A 20,563-nucleotide genomic window follows, 5' to 3' on the forward strand; every position below is an offset into this window, starting at 1 on the left:
TCCAAGATCTCTTTCTTGAGTGGTAATAGTTCAAAACGTGAAGAGGGTCACCTTCTAAATGACACAAAACAGCAAGACCTACAAGGTGGACTTTAAGGAAAATGGTCTAACACTACAACAAAGGTAGCTGTATAAAAATATCCAGGCCATATTCTTTGCCTGTACCTAGATGAGCAGATGTCAATCCTTTAGCAGTGGTATGATTTTAACTAGTAGAATCTCTTCTGACTCGGAAGATTACTTCAAAACATTCTCTTCTCTCTGCTCCTCACAGTCCGATTTCCTGCTCTTCCCTCATGAATGAGAGACTTTGACTTTGCATAGATGAGCCTGGCCAGTTCCATTATCTTTTAAAATCAACTAAGCTCTTCTCCATCAGAAAGAAAAGCAAATCTGTTTCCCCTTATATGACACACATGTGTGTCTGCTCAATGGAGAATGTATGGATTTGATTCTTCTCTCACATACACCAGTGTAAATCAGGAGTAACTCCACTGAAGTCAGTGAAGTTACATGGGTGTCAGTGTGACAAGAAATCAGACACTTTATGTTTTCCTAACCTTAATAGATAGAATCCTCTTACATACGCAAGTGTCAACCCTTTGAGGAAAGACCAGTGGAAGACATTTGCCTTCAGAGAAAAATATTACCTGTTGGCCCAGTTTAAGATCCAATGTGCAGAAATTTGCATCAAGAACAATTTTCTACAGGATTTCCTGATGGAAAAACCACGGCCCCTCCGCTCTCCAGCAGTCAGCATTGCATTGCCAAATTACTAATAAATGATTCTTCATTATTTAAATGCACATGATGTTTGCTTCACACCATTTGTTTTTAACTTCCGGTCCCCTGTTGGTTTCTTGGAAGGAACATAATTATTAGCATTTCCATTCTTCAGATTTGAACATGCCTGTGTGTTTCTCCCCTGGATGGGGGCAGCTGAACTATGGAACTTGGGGGAGTGTTTGAGGGGTCTAATGTTACCAACATCCTGAATACCAACATCCTGAATCTTAGAGCTGCTTGCACAGGGCTGCATATTGAGAAGTTGCTGCTTGGTGGTTGACCTCTTTTTTACCTCATTCCTCATTTCATAGGCACGTCTCTGTGGGGATGACATGCCACCCATCACCTCAGCAACTTTTGAGTGACTTGGATACGCATTTAACTGGCTATTTCCTTCACAGTGTACATCTCTTCTGTGACCTGAAAGGCTGGTGGGGAGCTTTATAACACTTTCTTGGGGAGTTAACTGCTTGTTAGGCAAAAGGCTATGCAATGATTTGCCTTTGCCAGGGCTTTTTAGGGTCCGAATGATACTAGGAGCCGTCTGAGGCCTAGCCTTGGCTGTCTTTCCTTTCTCATTCTGTATAGTTTGCACCTGCAGCCACTCCAGCTGCAAAAGCCGATCGATATATTTCTCAAGAAATCCTGCTGGCTGTGGTCGAGATTCTGATTTACACTCTGTGTTAACAAACATTGCCAGCTGCTGCAGGTCCCAGGAGTTGAAAGGGGGTGGGAGGAAGTCAGGATAATAATACATTGATTCTTTATACCTCGCATCAAAGAGGTGTTCAAAACATGCTGGGTCAATTTCTTCAGCTCGGAGGTTGAGTTCCGGCGGTGTGCAGGGGGAAGGGGGAATGGGAATTCTTTCTGAGTCAGAAAGGTCACTGGCACTGTCCTCAGCAGCATTCTCTTGAATAATTCTCACTGATTCAAAGTCAAGAAGCATCTCATTCACAGAGGTCCCTGGATGTTTAGAAGTGCAAGGGACAGCTTCAGTCACATGCTCTCCAAGACTTCTTTGAGATTCTCCTTTTTGATTGGAATAAAATCTTTGCATCAGTCCATCTTCTTCCCTACTGGAGTCACCTTGTGAATTCCCCTTCAAATTGGAAGGGGTTCTGTATAGTCCAGATTCACTTTGCTTTCTTTCCTTGAGGTCCTTCTTTGCCCCTCGTACTTTGTACAGTGATGTGCAAACACTCATCATTCTATATGAAAAGAAAAAGCATTTACAGTTAGATCATTGAACCCCTTTGGAACTCCAACTACCCCAGGGCTTGCTAACTCCATAGCCTCTAGATCCCCAGTTGTGTCCACAAGCTGAGTCAAAGCTGAAAATGAAAGATAAGAGAAGTGGTATGACTTGAGAATCTATGAATGAGATTAAATTAATATCTGCTGGCAGAAATAACCTTGCCTAATGTCCCATTTCATGGTTTGACCATTTTGATGTACATAACTTACAATATGTGTTTTAGAGTAACAGCCATGTTAGTCTGTATTCGCAAAAAGAAAAGGAGTACTTGTGGCACCTTAGTGTGGCACATTATTAAGGATCTACAACCTATCCTAAAGGATGACCCAACACTCTCACAAATCTTGGGAGACAGGCCAGTCCTTGCCTACAGACAGCCCCGCAACCTGAAGCAAATACTCACCAACAACCACATACCACACAACAGAACCACTAACCCAGGAACTTATCCTTGCAACAAAGCCCGTTGCCAACTGTGCCCACATATCTATTCAGGGGACACCATCACAGGGCCTAATAACATCAGCCACACTATCAGAGGCTCGTTCACCTGCACATCCACCAATGTGATATATGCCATTATGTGCCAGCAATGCCCCTCTGCCATTTACATTGGTCAAACTGGACAGTCTCTACGTAAAAGAATAAATGGACACAAATCAGATGTCAAGAATTATAACATTCATAAACTAGTCAGAGAACACTTCAATCTCTCTGGTCACGCAATCACAGACATGAAGGTCGCTATCTTAAAACAAAAAAACTTCAAATCCAGACTCCAGCGAGAAACTGCTGAATTGGAATTAATTAGCAAATTGGATACTATTAATTTAGGCTTAAATAGAGACTGGGAGTGGCTAAGTCATTATGCAAGGTAGCCTATTTCCCCTTGTTTTTTCCTCCCCCCCCCCCCCCCGACGTTCTGGTTAAACTTGGATGTAAACTTGGAGAGTGGTCAGTTTGGATGAGCTATTGCCAGCAGGAGAGTGAGTTTGTGTGTTTGTGTGTGTCCCCAGGAAAAAAAGGGGGGGGGGGTGAGAAGGCCCACCTTGATTACCATGCACATTGTAGGGAGAGTGGTCACTTTGGATGAGCTATTACCAGCAGCATAGTGAGTTCGTGTGTGTGTTTTTTGGAGGGGGGTGAGGGGGTGAGAGAACCTGGATTTGTGCAGGAAATGGCCCACCTTGATTATCATGCACATTGTGTAGAGAGTTGTCACTTTGGATGGGCTATTACCAGCAGGAGAGTGAGTTTGTGTGGGGGGGGTTGGAGGGTGAGAAAACCTGAATTTGTGCTGGAAATGGCCCAACTTGATGATCACTTTAGATAAGCTATTACCAGCAGGACAGTGGGGTGGGAGGAGGTATTGTTTCATGATCTCTGTGTGTATATAAAGTCTGCTGCAGTTTCCACAGTATGCATCCGATGAAGTGAGCTGTAGCTCATGAAAGCTCATGCTCAGATAAATTGGTTAGTCTCTAAGGTGCCACAAGTACTCCTTTTCTTTTTGCGAATGTGTTTTATGTAAAGTGCAGGGTATAGGAAAGCAAATTTGGATCTGCAGGAAAAGGCAGGCTCTTGCAAGAAGATCTGAGACAGAAATAAAATAGCTAGGCTTTCCGGGCCCTATCACCAACTGATGTAAACTGATGTAGCTCCCTTGACTTCAACTGAGCTTTGCTAACTTATACCAGCTGAGGAGCTAGCCCTCTGTGTGGTTAAATGGTTAAAAACTAGAAAACTTTTACTCTTAGCTCCTAAACCAGTAAATTCAGATGTTAGCTACCATTTGCCCACGGGTATCATGAGGTGAACTGGAGAGATCAGTTTTTAACTATGCTTAGAACAGGAAATAATGGTGGTAAGCATGTGGCTCCTGTTGGGGAATGTTGTCTTTATAAACACATACAACTGACTTTTTTCCCCTCTTGCTGTCTCCTGTTTCATTTGAATCTGATTTTGACTATAAAGCTCTTTGAGGCAGGCTAGCAAGATTCCAATATTGGTAACTAAAATCTGTGTTCCTAATAACTGAACATGAAGGGTGATATCATGGCCCCAATTAAGTCAAAGGCAACACTTCCATTGAATTCAAAGCCAGTATTTCACCTGAAGACTTTTATGTGCAGCTTTCAAAAATCTATGGACCTCAGATAGACAATATAAAAATGTTTACCTGTTTTGCTGATGAGCCTCACCTAGCTTGTTTCTTTCCTTGTAAAGAAAACTTGGTTGACTATCATCCTGGGCACAATGGAAAGTCTGGAAAACATATGTAAATATATGTACCTAAAACTGTAATAAAGAAAAATCTGACATAAAATGTAAGCACATTTTTTTATATATATGCAAAGGATTTGAATTGATGTACCTTTTTCGTGGTATTTAAAATACTTTTGCCTAATCTGCTGGAAGAAGGTCTCACATGGGGAAGTGGTTTCTCTAGTCCTTTGGTACTTGGATGTCCCTTTCCACCACTGGAACTAGCAATAAACAAACAGGATATTGTCATTAAATAACAATATACTTGACAATCACAGCTTCAGTACAGATTCGTTTTAAAAAGGGGGCGAGAAAGATGGAGTCAATTATACTTAAGTGTTCCTTAGATTTATGGGATTTCTCATTTATGCTTCACTAAAACTTTTTCATGCATATTTGGTGGTCCCTTTTAATTTACATGCCACATAAGTGCTTAATTCACAAATAGATAATTCAACAGTAATACTTCACACTTTTAAAGCACTTTCTGAGGATCTCAAAGCAATTTACAAACGTCAGTAATTAACCATATTACTATTGTTTTGCATAGTACATTGAGGAGCTGGTTCATGACTGGGACTAGGTGGTTCCACAATACAACTTAAGTAATGATAATAATATGCAGTAGTAAGAATATAGAAAGCCAAATCTTGCTTGCCTTGTTTATATGCATAGTGCCAGTGATGCTCAAGGGATTACTCATGAGGATGTAAGCAGAATTTGGCTCAGAATGTGCAGTTTGTTACAATAGTAATAGAAGCTATTTCACAACAGTGGCACAAAGCAAAATTCACAGTTTTGTGTGATTACAGGTTGGTGCTTAAATCAAGAGCAAAAAAATCCCACACATGTTCAAAATGAATGATATGCACTACTGATCTGGACAATTTGACATTATAAACCAGAGAGTAGTCCCTTAAATAAATCAGAGACACTCTTTCTGGGGCCACATTAGAAAAAAAATATTTTAACATTTAAAATAATGTATTGTCTAAGAATAAGAAAAGTTGCATCTGCATTGCACATGAGAAATATACCTTATTTTAAAAAAGAATGCTTGAAAATGTCACTTCAAAACAGCAACCATATTCTGTCTGCTTTCAGATGGATTGCAGTAAAATTCACTTCTGTCAGTACATAGTACTCATTTTTAGTTGAAGTCAGTACAGTGTGTTTTGTTTGGAAAAATTATGTTTTGTCACTTTAATGGGTTATAAAATAATAAAAGGAAGTCCCAGGCCCTCCAGCATGGAAACAATCACCTCTAACTTTGTGACCTGCACATAAACTATTTGATCATCTGTGCTGTTGTGAATAAACAAATAGATACATGAAAAGGAAGTAAATGACAACCTGGCTAGCCCTAGGGTGACCAGATGTCCTGATTTTATAGGGACAGTCCCGATTTTGGGGTCTTTTTCTTATATAGGCTCCTATTACCCCCGCACCCCACCATCCCATCCCGATTTTTCACATATGCTGTCTGGTCATCCTAGCTACCCCACTGAATCACACAATCAGTTAGCTACTAATCTGCAGTAATTACATATTTCCCTAGCAAAGAGAAAAAATAATTTCCTTACATTACCATTCCTTTGTGGGTTTCATGGATTTGGCTGTCCTTTTTCAGCGTCCCTCGCTGCAGTAGTAAGAGGTAATCTTGAATGCCTGGTCCCATTATTATTCTTTTTAAAGAGTATTTGCAAGTTGCACCTTTTTTTTTTTTACATCATTTTCCACAATCTTAAACAAAGGACTCCAACCTTTTCTGCCTATAAGATAGAGTGGAGTGGATACAAATATCACCACATCCTGTGGATGCAGTAAGCAAACACCATGCACCCCCCCCCCCCCACACACACGTGATTTAATGTTTTATAACAGTAGGATAAAAATACTCAGCTAGCCAGCTGCACTGGAAAACAACATTTCCCTCCCCCAAAGCTTGCTGAAGGAGCAGCTGCATTATTCATCTTTGATCTTTGTTGGGCTGTCACCACCAGGGCTATTGAATGGAGAGCAGCACCGTGCCCCTCCACCCTCCCTGAGGAATAGGTTGGCCATTAGAATTGCAAAGCATTGTGGGTCAAGGACAGCAGGGAGATACGCATACTTTTCTAGAGGAAGCTCAGTGGCTGCTGCTGCAATATTTATCAGACACAGCCTGTCATTCACTCCTGCCTACCATACCCTGGATTAGGGGAGGCTGCGCTAGTACCATCCCAAAGCATGAGTGCCCCTGGGAATCTGTTGACAAACATGGCTCTGCACGATCACTTGTAAAGGTAGAGGGCTGCATTTAAATGCACAGCAGCCCTGGAACCGTGACCCTTCGTACGCTCCGTCGTGATTTAATTTCCTCTTGCACAGAAGCATTGGGTGGAGCTGAGTATCATTTCCCAAAAACTCTCTGCTTTTACAGTAACACGAACAGGTGATCAGCCACCTGTGCTTTCCCTTTGAGCTAGCCTTTAGTAAAAAAAAAAATGCATAGACCTTGTATATATTTGTAGACACTGGCAAATTTTAACACTACATCCATTTCATTTTTGGCTCCTCCTTCCAAAATTAAATCCTAAGTAAAGTCTGAATTCTATATCGAAAATGCCTGGACTGGAGCAGTCTATGGATGCTCTCTCTTATTCCCTTGAAATTGCATTCTCTGGACCAGGAATAAAGAGAGGGAGGTGATGTAATTTCCAGGTGACAGACAACCAATTCCAAAATTCCATCCCCTCACCTGTCCTTAGTTCTGATCATGTTTCTTAAACATTTCGCTCCTCTCCATAAGAAATCTCATCCCTTGGACCAGGACAGAGGACACGTGGGGGATGAGATTTCTGATGTGTTTCTCTGCCATCCTTCAGCAATTGTTTCAACCACTTGTCCTCAGCCCTCTCAAGGGATGCAATTTCTGATAGAGCGAAACATCTCATAATTTGCACCTCATCTATTCTTGGCCCTGTTCCACAGGGGAGCAGATTTTGACAAGTCTCTCACCCTTTTGAGAATTTTGCATCACTTGTTTGCTTTAAAAGTGATGATTTTTTGTTACTTTTAGTAAATATTACATTTTACTTGGAATGTTTCAATAATTCTAATTATATTCCAGATGGGAATAATTTTTAAATGGTACTCTATAAAGGTATAATGATGAACATTCTGTTGGCAAGGATGCCCAGTTAAAAGTAATATTCCTACCCTGATTTCTGTCTATGTGTCTGTCCCTTTCCCATAGCTGTCCCACCAGAAAAACTGAAATACTGTCATTACAAAAAAATTAGGACCAGATCCTTGCTCCCAGTAAGAGTACTTTGTGCCGTTCCAGCTAACAAAGCAGCCTTCAAGATGATCTAAGTGGCCAGCTGGGGATTCTCCTAGTATGATACAGAATTTCCAGGGGCATAAGACCAGTGTAGCAATGGTAACTGCAGATGTTCATCCCCTTGTTAATTCATGCCAATTATTTTGGCAGTCAATAATGTCCTTAACTAGTCTGTCACATTCCCTCTACCCCTTCTGCTCTACCAGTGACACCACTATTAACATCCCTTCATCCCCACACACAAACATCTCTGCACCATCTCTACAAATATGCCTGGAACACTCTCCTACAACCTATTTTTCAAGTCACTGTGGGGAAATTTTCCTAAGTGGCTAGTGATTTGGGATGCTTCCCTTTTTGAATGCCCAACTTGAGACACCTTAAAGAGGCCTGATTTTAAGAAAATGCTGAAAACTCATCTCTGAAAATCAGTCTTAAGTTGGACCCCACAAAAAACTGAGCCATGGAAAATCAAGTCACTTTTGACAAACTTAGTCTAACTCTCTCCCAAAAATTCACTTTTGCCACAAAGCTTGAAAGAAGTGAACTATAAAAATGTAAACTTAAAAAAAGTTTGCTAAAAATTTGCATGAAGTGAGTTACATGATCATGTGGATTTAAACTTGTCTATTTCATCCCTTTCCGCTATAATTTGTTCTCTCCATCCTTTGTTGTCATTTTAAACTTCTAAACTATAAGTGCTTCAGGGCAGAAACCACGTGAAGATCCTTGCACACCTGTCCTCTTAATACAAATAATAAATTATGGTTTTTTGTTTGCAATCTTTTATTGTTTTGTGAGAGTAAATGTATACACAACTTTTAAGTGTTAAATACATTCCGTTGTTAGCTCTTTGGGGGCAGGGACTATGAATTATTTTGTATTTGTGCAGCATCTAAAAAAAAAGGCACCCCAAATTTAATTGGAGCCTTTGGACACCAGCCGAAGATATTAATAAATAATGGCAAGATCTCCAGATTATCAAATCAGTGAGGGGAAGGTACCTAACTTAAAAACGGCTGCAAAGCAATATCCAAGTTCCTCTACTAGCTTTGAAATGGTTATTGGAAGAATCTGTCAATGAACAAATGCTAAACTCTCAGAGGCAGGGCAAGGCCAGCCTTTTTGCTGTGTTTATAGACTGCCTTGCACAATGGTCCAGGACTGGGGCTCCCAGGTGCTATCACAGTGCAGAGTCGCATTAACTTTTTGTCGGCCCGGCGCCAAATGTGTTTGTGGGCCGCCCAGGGGAACAATTGTAAAAAAACAGGCAATCGACACAGGAGTTATCTTTGACACAGCGCACAGCTGCCGAGCACAGGTTTTATTTAAGAGTTTAAGTTGCAGGTGGAGGTGGCTACCACTAGGGTACCAGCAATGGTAGCCCAAGGGCAAAAAGAACACACACAAGTGCACGTAAAATTAAATTACAAAAGAAAAATACAAAATTAAACACGGTGGGTAAAAATAGCTAACAAAAGCCAAAGCTGGCCAAAACACCAGCCAGGTGCTGCTCCCACTAAAAGGAAAACTTCACACTATCTCACCCTTCACATTTCTCATATGAACTACCAGGCCTTCAATTGATTTTTTTTGTATGAAACTGGGGCAGATTTAAAACATTTAAAAATATGAAAAACCATAATATATTTTATTTACAGCATTATTATTCATACTAGTCTTGCTTGTCTAACAGGTACATCTGCCATACTTGAAAGAACCCAAGGAAGAACCTCCATTAGGAAACCCTCTTTAAATCTGATTGATGGGTTAACAGCAGGATGCTGCCTTTGCAGTAGAAGTGAGGGAAGCAGGTGAACTGTGAGGAAAGACTGAGATCTAAAAAGATATGGGTTGGCAGCCACCCTTTGAGAAAAAGTTAAGGGATATTAAGATGTTACCCAGTTTATTAATTATTATTACTGGAGGATGTTCATGCTAAAAGTAAAAAGCCAACCTTTTTTGCTCTAGTCAAACAGCATTTGCATTGTAACAATTTAAGTTTCAGGAATCACCCATTGTAGTTTACCCACACATACAAACCCTATCACACATGAGCATTACAAGAAAAGAATTAACCTGGCTTAACTGCACTGACATTATTACTTAGCCTCTTCTCTCATGGTGTGTTGAGGGATAGATATGAAAGAGGTTTATTTTTCATTTTAATGAACATTTCATATACTTAACATTTAGATTAAGTTCTCTCCCCTTCCTCCTACACACACACACTTTTGACTGAAGCATTATTCACCCCATTACTAACACTGCATCAGTATATTTTAGGGCTGTCAATTAATCACAGGTAACTCACGTGATTAACTCAAAAAAATTAATTGCAATTAAAAAAATTTATCGCGATTAATCACAGTTTTAATCACACTGTTAAACAACAGAATACCAATTGAAATTTATTAACTATTTTGGATGTTTTTCTACATTTTCATAAGTATTGTATTCTGTGTTGTAATTGAAATCAAAGTGTATATTATTTTTTATTACAAATATTTGCACTGTAAAAATAAACAAAAGAAATAGTATTTTTCAATTCACTTCATACATGTACTATAATGCAATCTCTGTCCTGAAAGTACAACTTACAAATGTAGATTTTTGTTGTTACTTAACTGCACTCAGAAACAAAACAATAGAAAACTTCAGAGCCTACAAGTCCACCCAGGCCTACTGCTTGTTCAGCCAATCGCTAAGACAAACAAGTTTGTTTACATTTACGGGAGATAATGCTGCCCTCTTCTTATTTACAATGTCACTAGAAAGTGAGAACAGGCATTTGCAAGACACTTTTGTAGATGACATTTCAAGGTATTTATGTGCCAGCAGCATTATCTCCTGCAAATGTAAACAAAATTGTTTGTCTGAGCGATTGGCTGAACAAGAAGTAGCACTGAGTGGACTTGCAGGCTCTACAATTTTACATTGTTTTATTTTTTAATGCAGTCTTTCTTGTACATAATTCTACATTTGTAAGTTCAACTTTCATGATAAAGAGATTGCACTACAAAACTTGTTTCAGGTAAATTGAAAAATACTATTTCTTTGGGGTTTTTTTATAGTGAAAATATTTGTAATAAAAAATAAATATAAAGTGAGCACTGTATACTTAGTATTCTGTGTTGTAATTTAAATTAATATATTTGAAAATGTAGAAAACATCCAAAATATTCAAATAAATAAATTCTATTATTGTTTAATCATGGGATTAATCTGCTTAATCGCTTGACAGCTCTAGTTTATTTTAGAAAGCTGACAAACTGTGGAATGGTATAAAGGCATCCAAGGCTGCAGATGTCCCAGTTTAGCATTCAGCTCCCGCGCCACACACCGCTCCAAGTCCCAGTGTGCATTTAACCTTCTAGCTGTTAGAAATTTGACCCCCTCTCACATAGGTGGAGCACAGTAGCAGGCCTATGATTTTTCCTCTTGCCTCAATTCACTCCATTGAGGCTTCTGTCAAGCAGGTTCTCACCTTGCAGGGGCAGAGACTCCGAGATTGAGGGGGAAAGTATACATACCACTTGCTCCTTTATTCTGGTATTCTCCTTTCTAAATTAACCCCCTTACCCCCCAGCGAGAGAAGTTTTATGGTAATTTCTACAGGAACATAACATGCCATTCACTGCAACAGTACCATGAAGCTTTTCAGTTGCAATATCATCACAGTGTAACTGAAGCTGGCATGTGGTGACAAGCTAATGCCACCTAGACTCATAGCAAGTGACACAGTTATATGCACCAAGATGTCATGCGGTTCTGAACTGGCATTTTACAGGACATTGGTCATGATGACCAACAGCATATTCCCTCCCCTGTCTCCTCAAAAGACAATCACCTCTGTTACGCTCCTATTTCTGTATACAGTATGTTTGGCATAGCTTGGTTGGAGATGAAAAGGTGGGAAAGTGGTAGCAGCAGATAACGGAGATAAATTAAGAATATCAGTGTTGTGTTACTGCATTTTTCCCCAATAAGGGCTTGGAGGAAAGGACCATTTTCTGAGCTGCACAGACTTCTTTCCCCAGGTGTTGCCTATGCCCATGAAGAGGGTATAAGATTACCCTTGACCCAGTGGCCACCCATGTGCTCATCCCTAAGGCAGAGGCCACTATTCGAAAACACAGCTGTACACAAAAAGGATGGCAAAAAACTGCCAGAATCAGTGCTGTCCAGGCATACATATTGTTTTCTGACAGGCAATCATGCTGACAATGAAATAGTCTTTTTAATTATGAAGAAATGACACACGATTAGAAGGATCTTAAAAGAATAAAAGAAAGTCAAGATGAACTCTTATGGGGAAAACTGGGAGAAGTAATCACTATGCCACGTGCAAGCCATACAGTACAAGCCTGCATGCTCTGATTTGTACACTACCAAGTGTGACTTACACTTGCAGAAATGCCCCTGCTCTGCACACGCAGCAGCTGTCTCCTCCTGCAGCTTGCTCTGCCTATCAGGCCGCAGACAGAACAGGAGTCCTATGAGCACGCTGGCACAATCGCGGCCCCCTTGGCTTCCTACCTATCGTCCTCCTTGTCCAGCACCCTTGTCCCAAGGGCAGCCACTCCTTCTCTCCCCCCTTCCCCTCCAGTAGCTGCCTCTGCTCCAGGGAGGGGGAATCATAGAACTGGAAGGGACCTTGAGAGGTCATCTAGTCCAGTCCCCTGCCATCAAGGCAGGACTAAATATTAGACCATCCCTGACAGGTGTTTATCCAACCTGCTCTTAAAAATCCCCAATGATGGAGAGTCCACAATCTCCCTCAGCAATTTACTCCAGTGCTTAACCACCCTGACAGGAAATTTTTCCTAATGTCCAACCTAACCTGCCCGTGCTGCAATGCAAGCCCACTGCTTCTTGAAGTGAAGGGGGGCTGGAGCGTTGAGAAAGTAAATGCGCTGCGGAGCGAAAAACACACCGGGATCACCCCCCCCCCCCTTTTTCTCTCCCCCACCCCAGCCAGCCAAGGCGCCACGCGGTACTGTCCCCACACCATGCTCAGTGCCCCACAAGTAGCAAATCCCTACAGGGAGCAGTTTCCCGCACTACAATACTCCCGCCTTTTTCCTCTCGCTCTCCCCCCCCCCCTTTGCCCCGCCTCCGCCTCCGCCTGCCCGCCTCTTCCTGCTCTTGCAAGCAGATCCCACCAAGGCCTACGGGCAAACCGAAAGGCACCGCCCAAGCCGCAGCGGCTTCCTTTCCGCTAATGCGCATGCGCCGAGAGGCGGGCGGCCCGGTGGTACGATTGGTCACTGAGGGAAGGCTGCATGGGAGGAGGTGCTACCATACTGGAGGAGACGGGGGGAGGGGCGTCGCACGGGAGCGTCAGAGGGGGGCGTGGCCTGCGTGCCCCTGTTGCAAACTGCTGCAAGGGAGATTTGGATTGCAACCATCTGTCAGCTGATGCGCGGGGCGGCTGCACCCCTGAGCGCCCGGGGACCTGGTTGCTGGGCGGCTTCCAGCGCTCGGCCTGTGGCGGGGCTGAGTCTTGGCTACCAGCCCGGAGCAGACGGGCGCCGTGGGAGAGTAGTGGGAGGGGCGGGGTTGGAGGTGGGCTGCAGCGCCGCCTCTTCCCCCCCAGACCTAGATTCCTCCCTGTCCAGCCAGTGACACAGCATCGATTCCTCCACCAGGCATCCTGACAGCCTCCAACCTGCTCCAGCCTGTGCAACAGCCTCCTTGCAGCCCAGTGACCTCCAAGTCCCCTCTAGCCTGTGCAGGAGTCTCGAACCATCCAGCGTCAAGTGGGACTGTCTCGAATCCTGCTCCAGTCAGGGCAGGAGTCTCAGATCCATCATAACAGCCTCCAATCCTCCTTGAGTCTGTGTGACAGCCTCGAACCCCATAGTGCCCACTGCAGGAGCTTGCAGTCCGCCCTCAACTGGTGCAAGAGCCTTGAATCTGCCAGCGTCCAGCACAACTGTCTCCAGCTTTCGTGACAGCCTCAAGTCCACCAGTATCCAGTGTGACAGCCTTGATCCCACCTAAGCCTGTGCAACTGCTTTGAGTACTCCACCATTCAGTGTAATAGCCTTTTAGCCTTGAATTCTCTACCAGTGAGACAACATATATCCTTCCATCCAGTGCATTAGCTTCAGATTCTCTTCCAGCTAGCGCAATAGCTTCCAGATTCCTGTCATCCATTGCAACAGCCTGTACCACTTCAATCAACGCTAGTTACACCATCCAGTGCAATAACCTCAAATACTCCGTCACTGCCTCCGCGACTGCTGTCATCCCGGAGCCCCCTCCCTGTCACAAAAGAGGCAGTTTTCAGTAGCTGCGGCATCAACTTCATCACCTTGCCTTCAGGAAACAATGGAGCTACGTGTCCCTCAGAAAAGCCCCAGTTACCTCTCCGATCTGTATCAGAACATGCTGAGGGCTGAAGAAGGATTGGGTCCAGGACGGTGGCGGCAGGAGCACCAGCCACTGCGTGGCAGCAGGGCCAGTCTGAGCACCCTACCCAAGAGGGAGCCACAACCAAGTCATCTTCAGAGCAGCACTACTGTCAGCTGTGACCCACATCTCCAGCCTATCATACGCCGACGAGCCAGGTCTTTGCCCACCTCCCCTGAGAGGTTGAAAAATACAGCAGCACCATGCCGTGTTCCTGGGTGCAGCAGAAGCCGCATAAACCGGGTGAGATTTGCTGATGCATTGGGCTTGGAGCTGGCTGAAGTGAAAGTCTTTCAGGTTGGGGAGGACCCATCCATCCCCTTGCATGTCCTCTCCAGGCTTTCCATCAACTCGGACCTTTGCTGCAGCCAGATGGATATGGAGATCACCATGCAGTGCTTGGTGCCTGACTTCCAGCAGCCTGTGGACTGTGTGGACTTCTCCACCCACCTTCATCAGCAGCTGGTGTGTCTAGAATGTGTGACCAGCTCAGACCTGGGGCTCAGTGGCACGATCCAAGTTCTCAATGTGGCCTTTGAGAAGCAGGTGTCTGTGCGCTACACCTTCAACCAGTGGAAGAGCGTGCATGAAGTGTGTGCTCACTGGCACAACAGCAATCCTGAGGAGGATGGGAAGGGCCAAGCTGATGTCTTCACTTTCTTTCTCCCCATGCCTCCTTTCCTCCTCCAGTTGTGCTCTGTAGTCCAGTTTGCAGTGAGATATCGTGTCAATGGGCAGGAGTACTGGGATAACAACCAGGGTAAGAACTACAGCTTCACCTGCAGGCGTCACCTTCTCAAGATGCCTAGGGAATGTGAGGAGAGCTGGATCCACTTCATCTGACCAAGAAGAAGATATATGGATATGGAATGGCTACAGTGGCCTTTTCTTCCTTGGTGTTCCTCTCTGCTTCTCTGACACCACAGAAATCTTTCTAGAGGCAAAGATGTTTCAAAATAAGAGAGTAACAACTTGTGATCTGTACGAAGCTTTTTTGTAAGAGCCTCAGAAAGGATAAAGGGCCAAAACCTGCACAGATTTACATGCCAGGTGACTTCATGGGATTCAAGGAGATTTCATAGAACAGAAATCAGGGCAGAACTGGCTCAAAGGGACACTGTGTCAGGCTAAATATATCAAAAGGAAAATTATTTGTTATTATTAATACTTTAGATTACATAAACAAAAAAGTTTAAAATTCCAACTTCTTTGTCACCATTTTATACTGTTTAATTTTTTGCACTTAACTCACTGGAAAATAGGTTAGCTTTACTTTTTTGTTAGTTTCGTTTGTAGTATTACACTGGTTCTTGGGCATAATTCCAGTGCTGCAAACGCTGGGGTGCAAACACTGCAGGGCAATGTTTATATCCAAATTATTTGTATTCCTATTTAAACACAAAAATATTGATACTGATATTTGGTTTTATTATTATTTAACAAAATCTAACTATTGATCTGAAACTACCTGATGGGGTCCCCATAAATAAGGTTTTAACCTGATTCTTTTTCTTTCTCTTTTTATTTTTAATCTCCAGTGCTTGCCATTGATACAGTCAGAGTGATTCTTGCTAAGATGTGTTTCTTAAGCCATAAGGCTGGCCCACTTGGGGAAGGCCTGATATTTTCAAGGTGAGGTTCAAGCCGTTCTTTGGATAAAGTTTTAAAATATAAGCTTGTTCCTTTCTTGCATAATTATTTTCACTAAACAAAACCAGAGCAGTTTTGCACTTTTAATTGCATCTTCCACCTGAGGATCTCAAAGCCCAATACAAATGTTAATGAAAAAAGCCTCACTGCCCCTGTGTGAGACAGATAATTGTGCCTATTTACAAATGGAAACAGACACAAGAGGTTGAGTGCCAAGGCCACACAGTGAATCAGTTTACAGAACCATGGAACAGAGCCCAGGAGTTGTGATTGCTAGCCCTCCGTTCCAGTACCCTAACTATCACCATAGTATTTTGAATCCTAAAATTAGTTAGTTCTGATCTTTTCTGACCAGTGGAACAAGAAGTTATCGGCTCCCTCCTCTCTAGCAAAAAGTGGGGTCTTCAGGGAGGGACAATGGCATGGCTGGTAAATCCATGTCTGCTTGGATCCACAGGCAGAAGTCTCCCCTCTATGGGCGTGGGAACACAGCAACCACTTGGAGAGAATGGCCTTCTCCATACTTAGCCTGTTGTTCTGCCTCTTTGTTGAAGAGGCTTTGATCCTATAAAATTTTTGTGATATATTTTGTGATATATGCAGTCTTCAGTTTGGAAAATAGGAGATATGAAAACATGTGAAAAACTTCTCAGATAGCTAGATACCTTGTTAATACAGCCTAAGTATTAAAAAATGACTCGTGATCTTGGGTGCCTGAATTTGGAGTGCTCAGCTAAAGGCACCTTAAAGGGGACTGATTTTCAGAAGAGAGGTGCTCAGTACTTCCTGAAAATCAGAGCCCCTTTAAGGTGTCTCAAGTTGGATATGAAAAATTCAAGCACCAAAATCACTAATCACTTCTGAAAATTAAGGCCATAAGCAACACACACAGCCAGGTGTATACTAGTACAAATACGCACACACCTGAGTTATGCAGTGCAGCCTTATGTCATTAAACACCTAAGAAGTGATTGGTATCCAGCTACTGTGCAACTTAAAGTATTAATGCTTTTTATTTAAAAAAAGTTCATTAAATAAATAAGAAACAATTACTTTTTTAAAAGTGCATAAAATAATTGGACTGGAAATGTCATTCTAACCTTAATCAGCTTTGTTTGTTTTTTTAATTAAGCACTTTTAACATCCTGTCCTAACATTGATTTTAACAAAGTGGATAATAGGTCAATACAGCAAGTTTTGGAGACCAAAGAACTTTAAAACTGCGCTTTTAAATGTACCGTCTGGTACCTAAAGTCTGTAGGTAACTCTCGGAATTCCTCATTTTCAAGTTTCAGCTGTCAACCACCAGCTGAAATTGACAAGTGACATTTCCCACTCTCCTCTGCTGGTTGCCAAATGTTAAGTACATCTTCAAATATAAAAATCCTATAGGGGGAGCTATTCCAATTAGTATCATTAGGAGGAGATTTGACTGGTGGAAAGAGCAGAGAGTGGCAATCTGAAAATCCGGGTGCTGTCCCCACTCTTCTACGGTTTTCTGTATGACTTTGGGCAAGTCATTCAACATCTCCATGATCTGTTTCTCTTATGTAAAGTGGGAATAATACCCATTTTTATAATGGTTTTGATATCCTTGTATAGGAGGTGCTCTCTATAATAACTGCATTATAATCTATAATAAGAGCACATACCGAATGTCTATCCTTTCAACGTGAGTTGATTATTAAAGTTAATATATTTAATTGGCTGGCAAGCTCGAAACCATCAAATATCTAGTATTACTGCACAGGTCAGACCTAATAGACAATTTTTCTTTCATGAAATTACATTCTGATCAATTGGGGAAACATCTTAAAGCATATTTCTTTAATGAAATGTTTCCCCCCAGTTTATAATATGGTAGCATAGCCTAAGGGGTCTGATTCTCAGTTACTTCATAGGCAGAATTTTATAAGATGGCAAAGGTGCGTTTAGGCCACCTTTGAACTACCTATATTTTTGGTATTGCTGGGGCCCTGCTTCTATGAGTCCTGAAAAACAGAAAACGGTTGTAATGCACTTTGGCTACACACCCAACACTACCCCTTCCAGGTTTGGGAGGAGAGCCAGAGTAGAGCTGTTATGACAACTCTTCATTGACTGAGTAGGCCCTATAGGAAGGAGGGATTTTCTGCTCTCTTTAAGGCCCCTTTGCATTGCTACATCTGTTTAGAAAGGAACTTGCTGAATTGAGAATCCCTAGGAATCTGCTGTCCTAATAGATGTAATTTTTTTTTTAAATCAACAATTTCTCAGCTGACAGCTAACAGCTGAAAATAATAAAAGTTTGCACACAGTTGCTGGTACCTATTTGACAGGGTGTTAACAGGCCAAGGGCTTTCAAAACTAACCTAAGCTCTTTTGCTCATTTTGATTTTCCTAGCTCTCCTATGGCAAACTATGCAAAACTTTTAAAATCAATCAGGCATCCACACTGCTCAGTGTCTTTTGAACTGCACCAGGTTTTATCTTTCATTTTCTATTTTTAAAAGATTGCCAGGGCTGGTTCAGTGATATTATAGTAATGCAATGCACTGTCATGCTAGAAGGAATGGCCTACAAGCTTAAGTTAAAGTGTTGAAAGTGCTGAACCACCTGGAATTACAGAGTTGGAAATAGGAGGGTTGATTCACCCTTCTACATGAGGCAGTTTTATTAAGTACTGTGTAGTTTAATGTATGTAGGGCTTTTGAAAACAGCCTTCAAAACTGAAGTCCTGGCTGCTCTTTGTAGACATTAAAGATTCCCTGGTGGTTGGTAAAAGTGAGGATTTGCCTCAGTCTTCTGGCCAAATTTCTGCTCTGACAATGCTGAGCCTCCAGCTATGCCAGTTAACCTTTGCAGAGTCAAGAACTGAAACATTTTTGGGCCTGGTATTTGTCCAGCTGGTTTAAAAAAAAATAAAGCTAGAGATGGAACATGAGAAACCCTCATGGGAAAATAAATGATATCTAAGCTTAGTCTCAAACCTATTTTTTACAAGAACTGAAAGTTAAAAGCCTATACAGCTGCTAGTAAGAGCTATTGAAAACCTAGATTGGCAGGCTAAAATGTAAAACTGAAAGGGGAAAGGCTCCAGGGTTTACATAGCAGTTGAAAAAAACCTAGAAAAGTTTAAGGAATTTTTTTTTTATTAATAATATACAGCTAGTTGTACAGAAGTCAGTATTTTCATCGTAGATGTCATGTAATAATAAACCATTCAAGCTTGGCTAACATAGCTTTTGTTTTTGATACAAACCCAGAAACTATATTACTATATAAACAGGTGTACACTTTCTGGATTCTTTATTTGATATAACAATTCTGTTATATCTTGATTTACAGTGGTAACATAATCATCATGATAGCCTAAAACTGGTCAAATAATTTAGAATTAGCAGTGGGGGAAGTCCTCATAATAAACTATTTAACAACTAAAACTAGGATTTTCAAAGGAGTATAAGGGAATCAGGTGCCCAGATTCCTTAGGTTCCTTTGAAAATCACAGTGTAAAGTCATGGAGCTCACTCCTGTAAGTTGTTGAGCACCTCTTGCAAAGTGCTGAGAAAACTCAACTCCAGTTTAAGCTAATGGGAGTTGACTGTGTTCACTTTGCAGAATAGAACCAAATGATTGCCAATTAAATTGGGCCTATGTATTTGACTGTATTGTTCTTTATATTCTGAATTGCCAAATGTTTGAGTTTTGCAACCTACAATCCTATGAACATAGCTGTAAAATCAGTCTGAATTTCAAAACAAAATTCACATTTCTCAGATCAGTGTTAGTTTTATGGAATTTAACATTATGGTGTTTAGGCAAGCTTACAGAGTAGTTAAAATTCCCATATTGAATGCTTACAAATTGTTTTGGTAGGGAAGAGAGAGGGATTTCTTTGAAAACAATTATTCACCAAAATTTTCCACCTGCATTGCATTTGATACTATAATTTGAATTTGCTTCTCAGATAGTTTGCTTTGGCAAATGCTACTACTGAAGCCTCTGCTTATGTGCCTTTTGTTCTTTTGAACAGAGAAAAACAAACAAAAATCTAAGACTTGAGTAATATGACTTAATGTTTCTGCTAATGTACTGTATTATTCAGTACAATATGCACTTTATACAATGAGGGGTCTGTCTGACTATCAGAAGTGCCAAGCATCTGTCCTCCCACTGAATTCAGCTGGAGTTGTAATTACTCATCTCTTCTGAAAGTCAGGCCAGCCCTGAGTGTAGCTCTTCATTATAAATAACTTCAAGCTACTAGCAATGTTTTCTATAAATTGTGTATGTAAATTATTTCCAATTACAAGGATGCTGAGTTAAACTACCAAGCTTCCCATTGTAAAAAACATAATTAAGGTTAAGATTCTGTCGCTGGTATTTTTAGTAAATGTCAGAGACAGGTCACAGGCAATAAACAAAAATTCATGGAAGCCTACAACCTGTCCCTGTCTTCTACTAAAAATACCCTGTGGAGGGGAGGGGTGGAAACAGAGCGCTGTCGGGGCTTGCAGTTGCTCTGGCCCTGCCACTGCTCCTTCGGCAGGGGCTGACTGCTTCTGCTTCAGCCCAAGGGGGGGCTGACCCAACCCCAGCCGCTACTCTGGCGTCCCGGGGCTGTCCGCCAATCAGCTGTTCCAGCGCCCTGGGGCTGGCTGATGGTCAGCTGTTCCAGTGACCTCAGGGCTGGTCGATGGCCAACTGTTCCGGTGGCTGCTGCTCCAGCTGCCCCAGAGCTGACAGCTGCTCCGTCTCTGCCCCAGAAGAAGTCCTGGAGGTCCTAGAAAGTCACAGCATCTGTGAGCTCCATGACAGAATCGTAGCCTTAATCATAATTTCTATATTAGTCTTAATTATAGCACAACCTTAAAGGTCCT

General features: G+C 41.9%; 2 protein-coding genes across 3 annotated transcripts; one reads left to right on the forward strand and one right to left on the reverse strand.

Moving 5' to 3' along the window:
* Positions 1 to 793: 793 nt before the first annotated feature.
* On the reverse strand, positions 794 to 5,987 carry FAM217B (family with sequence similarity 217 member B; the record flags this gene model as incomplete). 2 transcript variants are annotated; one of them, XM_084645795.1, is made up of 4 exons in its annotated part: positions 794 to 1,997; positions 4,224 to 4,309; positions 4,419 to 4,530; positions 5,893 to 5,987. In XM_084645795.1, 4 exons carry the CDS (start codon positions 5,985 to 5,987, stop codon positions 794 to 796), a joined length of 1,497 nt encoding a protein of 498 aa, XP_084501921.1. The 2 variants fall into 2 exon arrangements, with proteins under 2 accessions (XP_084501921.1, XP_084501922.1); XM_084645796.1 differs by having other exon boundaries at positions 5,898 to 5,935.
* Positions 5,988 to 12,997: 7,010 nt separating this feature from the next.
* Positions 12,998 to 15,449, forward strand: PPP1R3D (protein phosphatase 1 regulatory subunit 3D). The gene has a single exon (XM_084645289.1). It carries the CDS (start codon positions 13,971 to 13,973, stop codon positions 14,892 to 14,894), a length of 924 nt encoding a protein of 307 aa, XP_084501415.1. The 5' UTR covers positions 12,998 to 13,970; the 3' UTR covers positions 14,895 to 15,449.
* The last annotated feature ends 5,114 nt before the right edge of the window (positions 15,450 to 20,563 follow it).

The sequence above is a fragment of the Lepidochelys olivacea genome (assembly GCF_965140295.1).
Source record: "Lepidochelys olivacea isolate rLepOli2 genome assembly, chromosome: 13".
NCBI classification, from domain to species: Eukaryota; Metazoa; Chordata; order Testudines; family Cheloniidae; genus Lepidochelys; species Lepidochelys olivacea.

Bases quoted from the DNA above. Each gene is read 5' to 3' on its own strand.
- PPP1R3D (XM_084645289.1), top strand. From the start codon at position 13,971: ATGGAGCTACGTGTCCCTCAGAAAAGCCCCAGTTACCTCTCCGATCTG.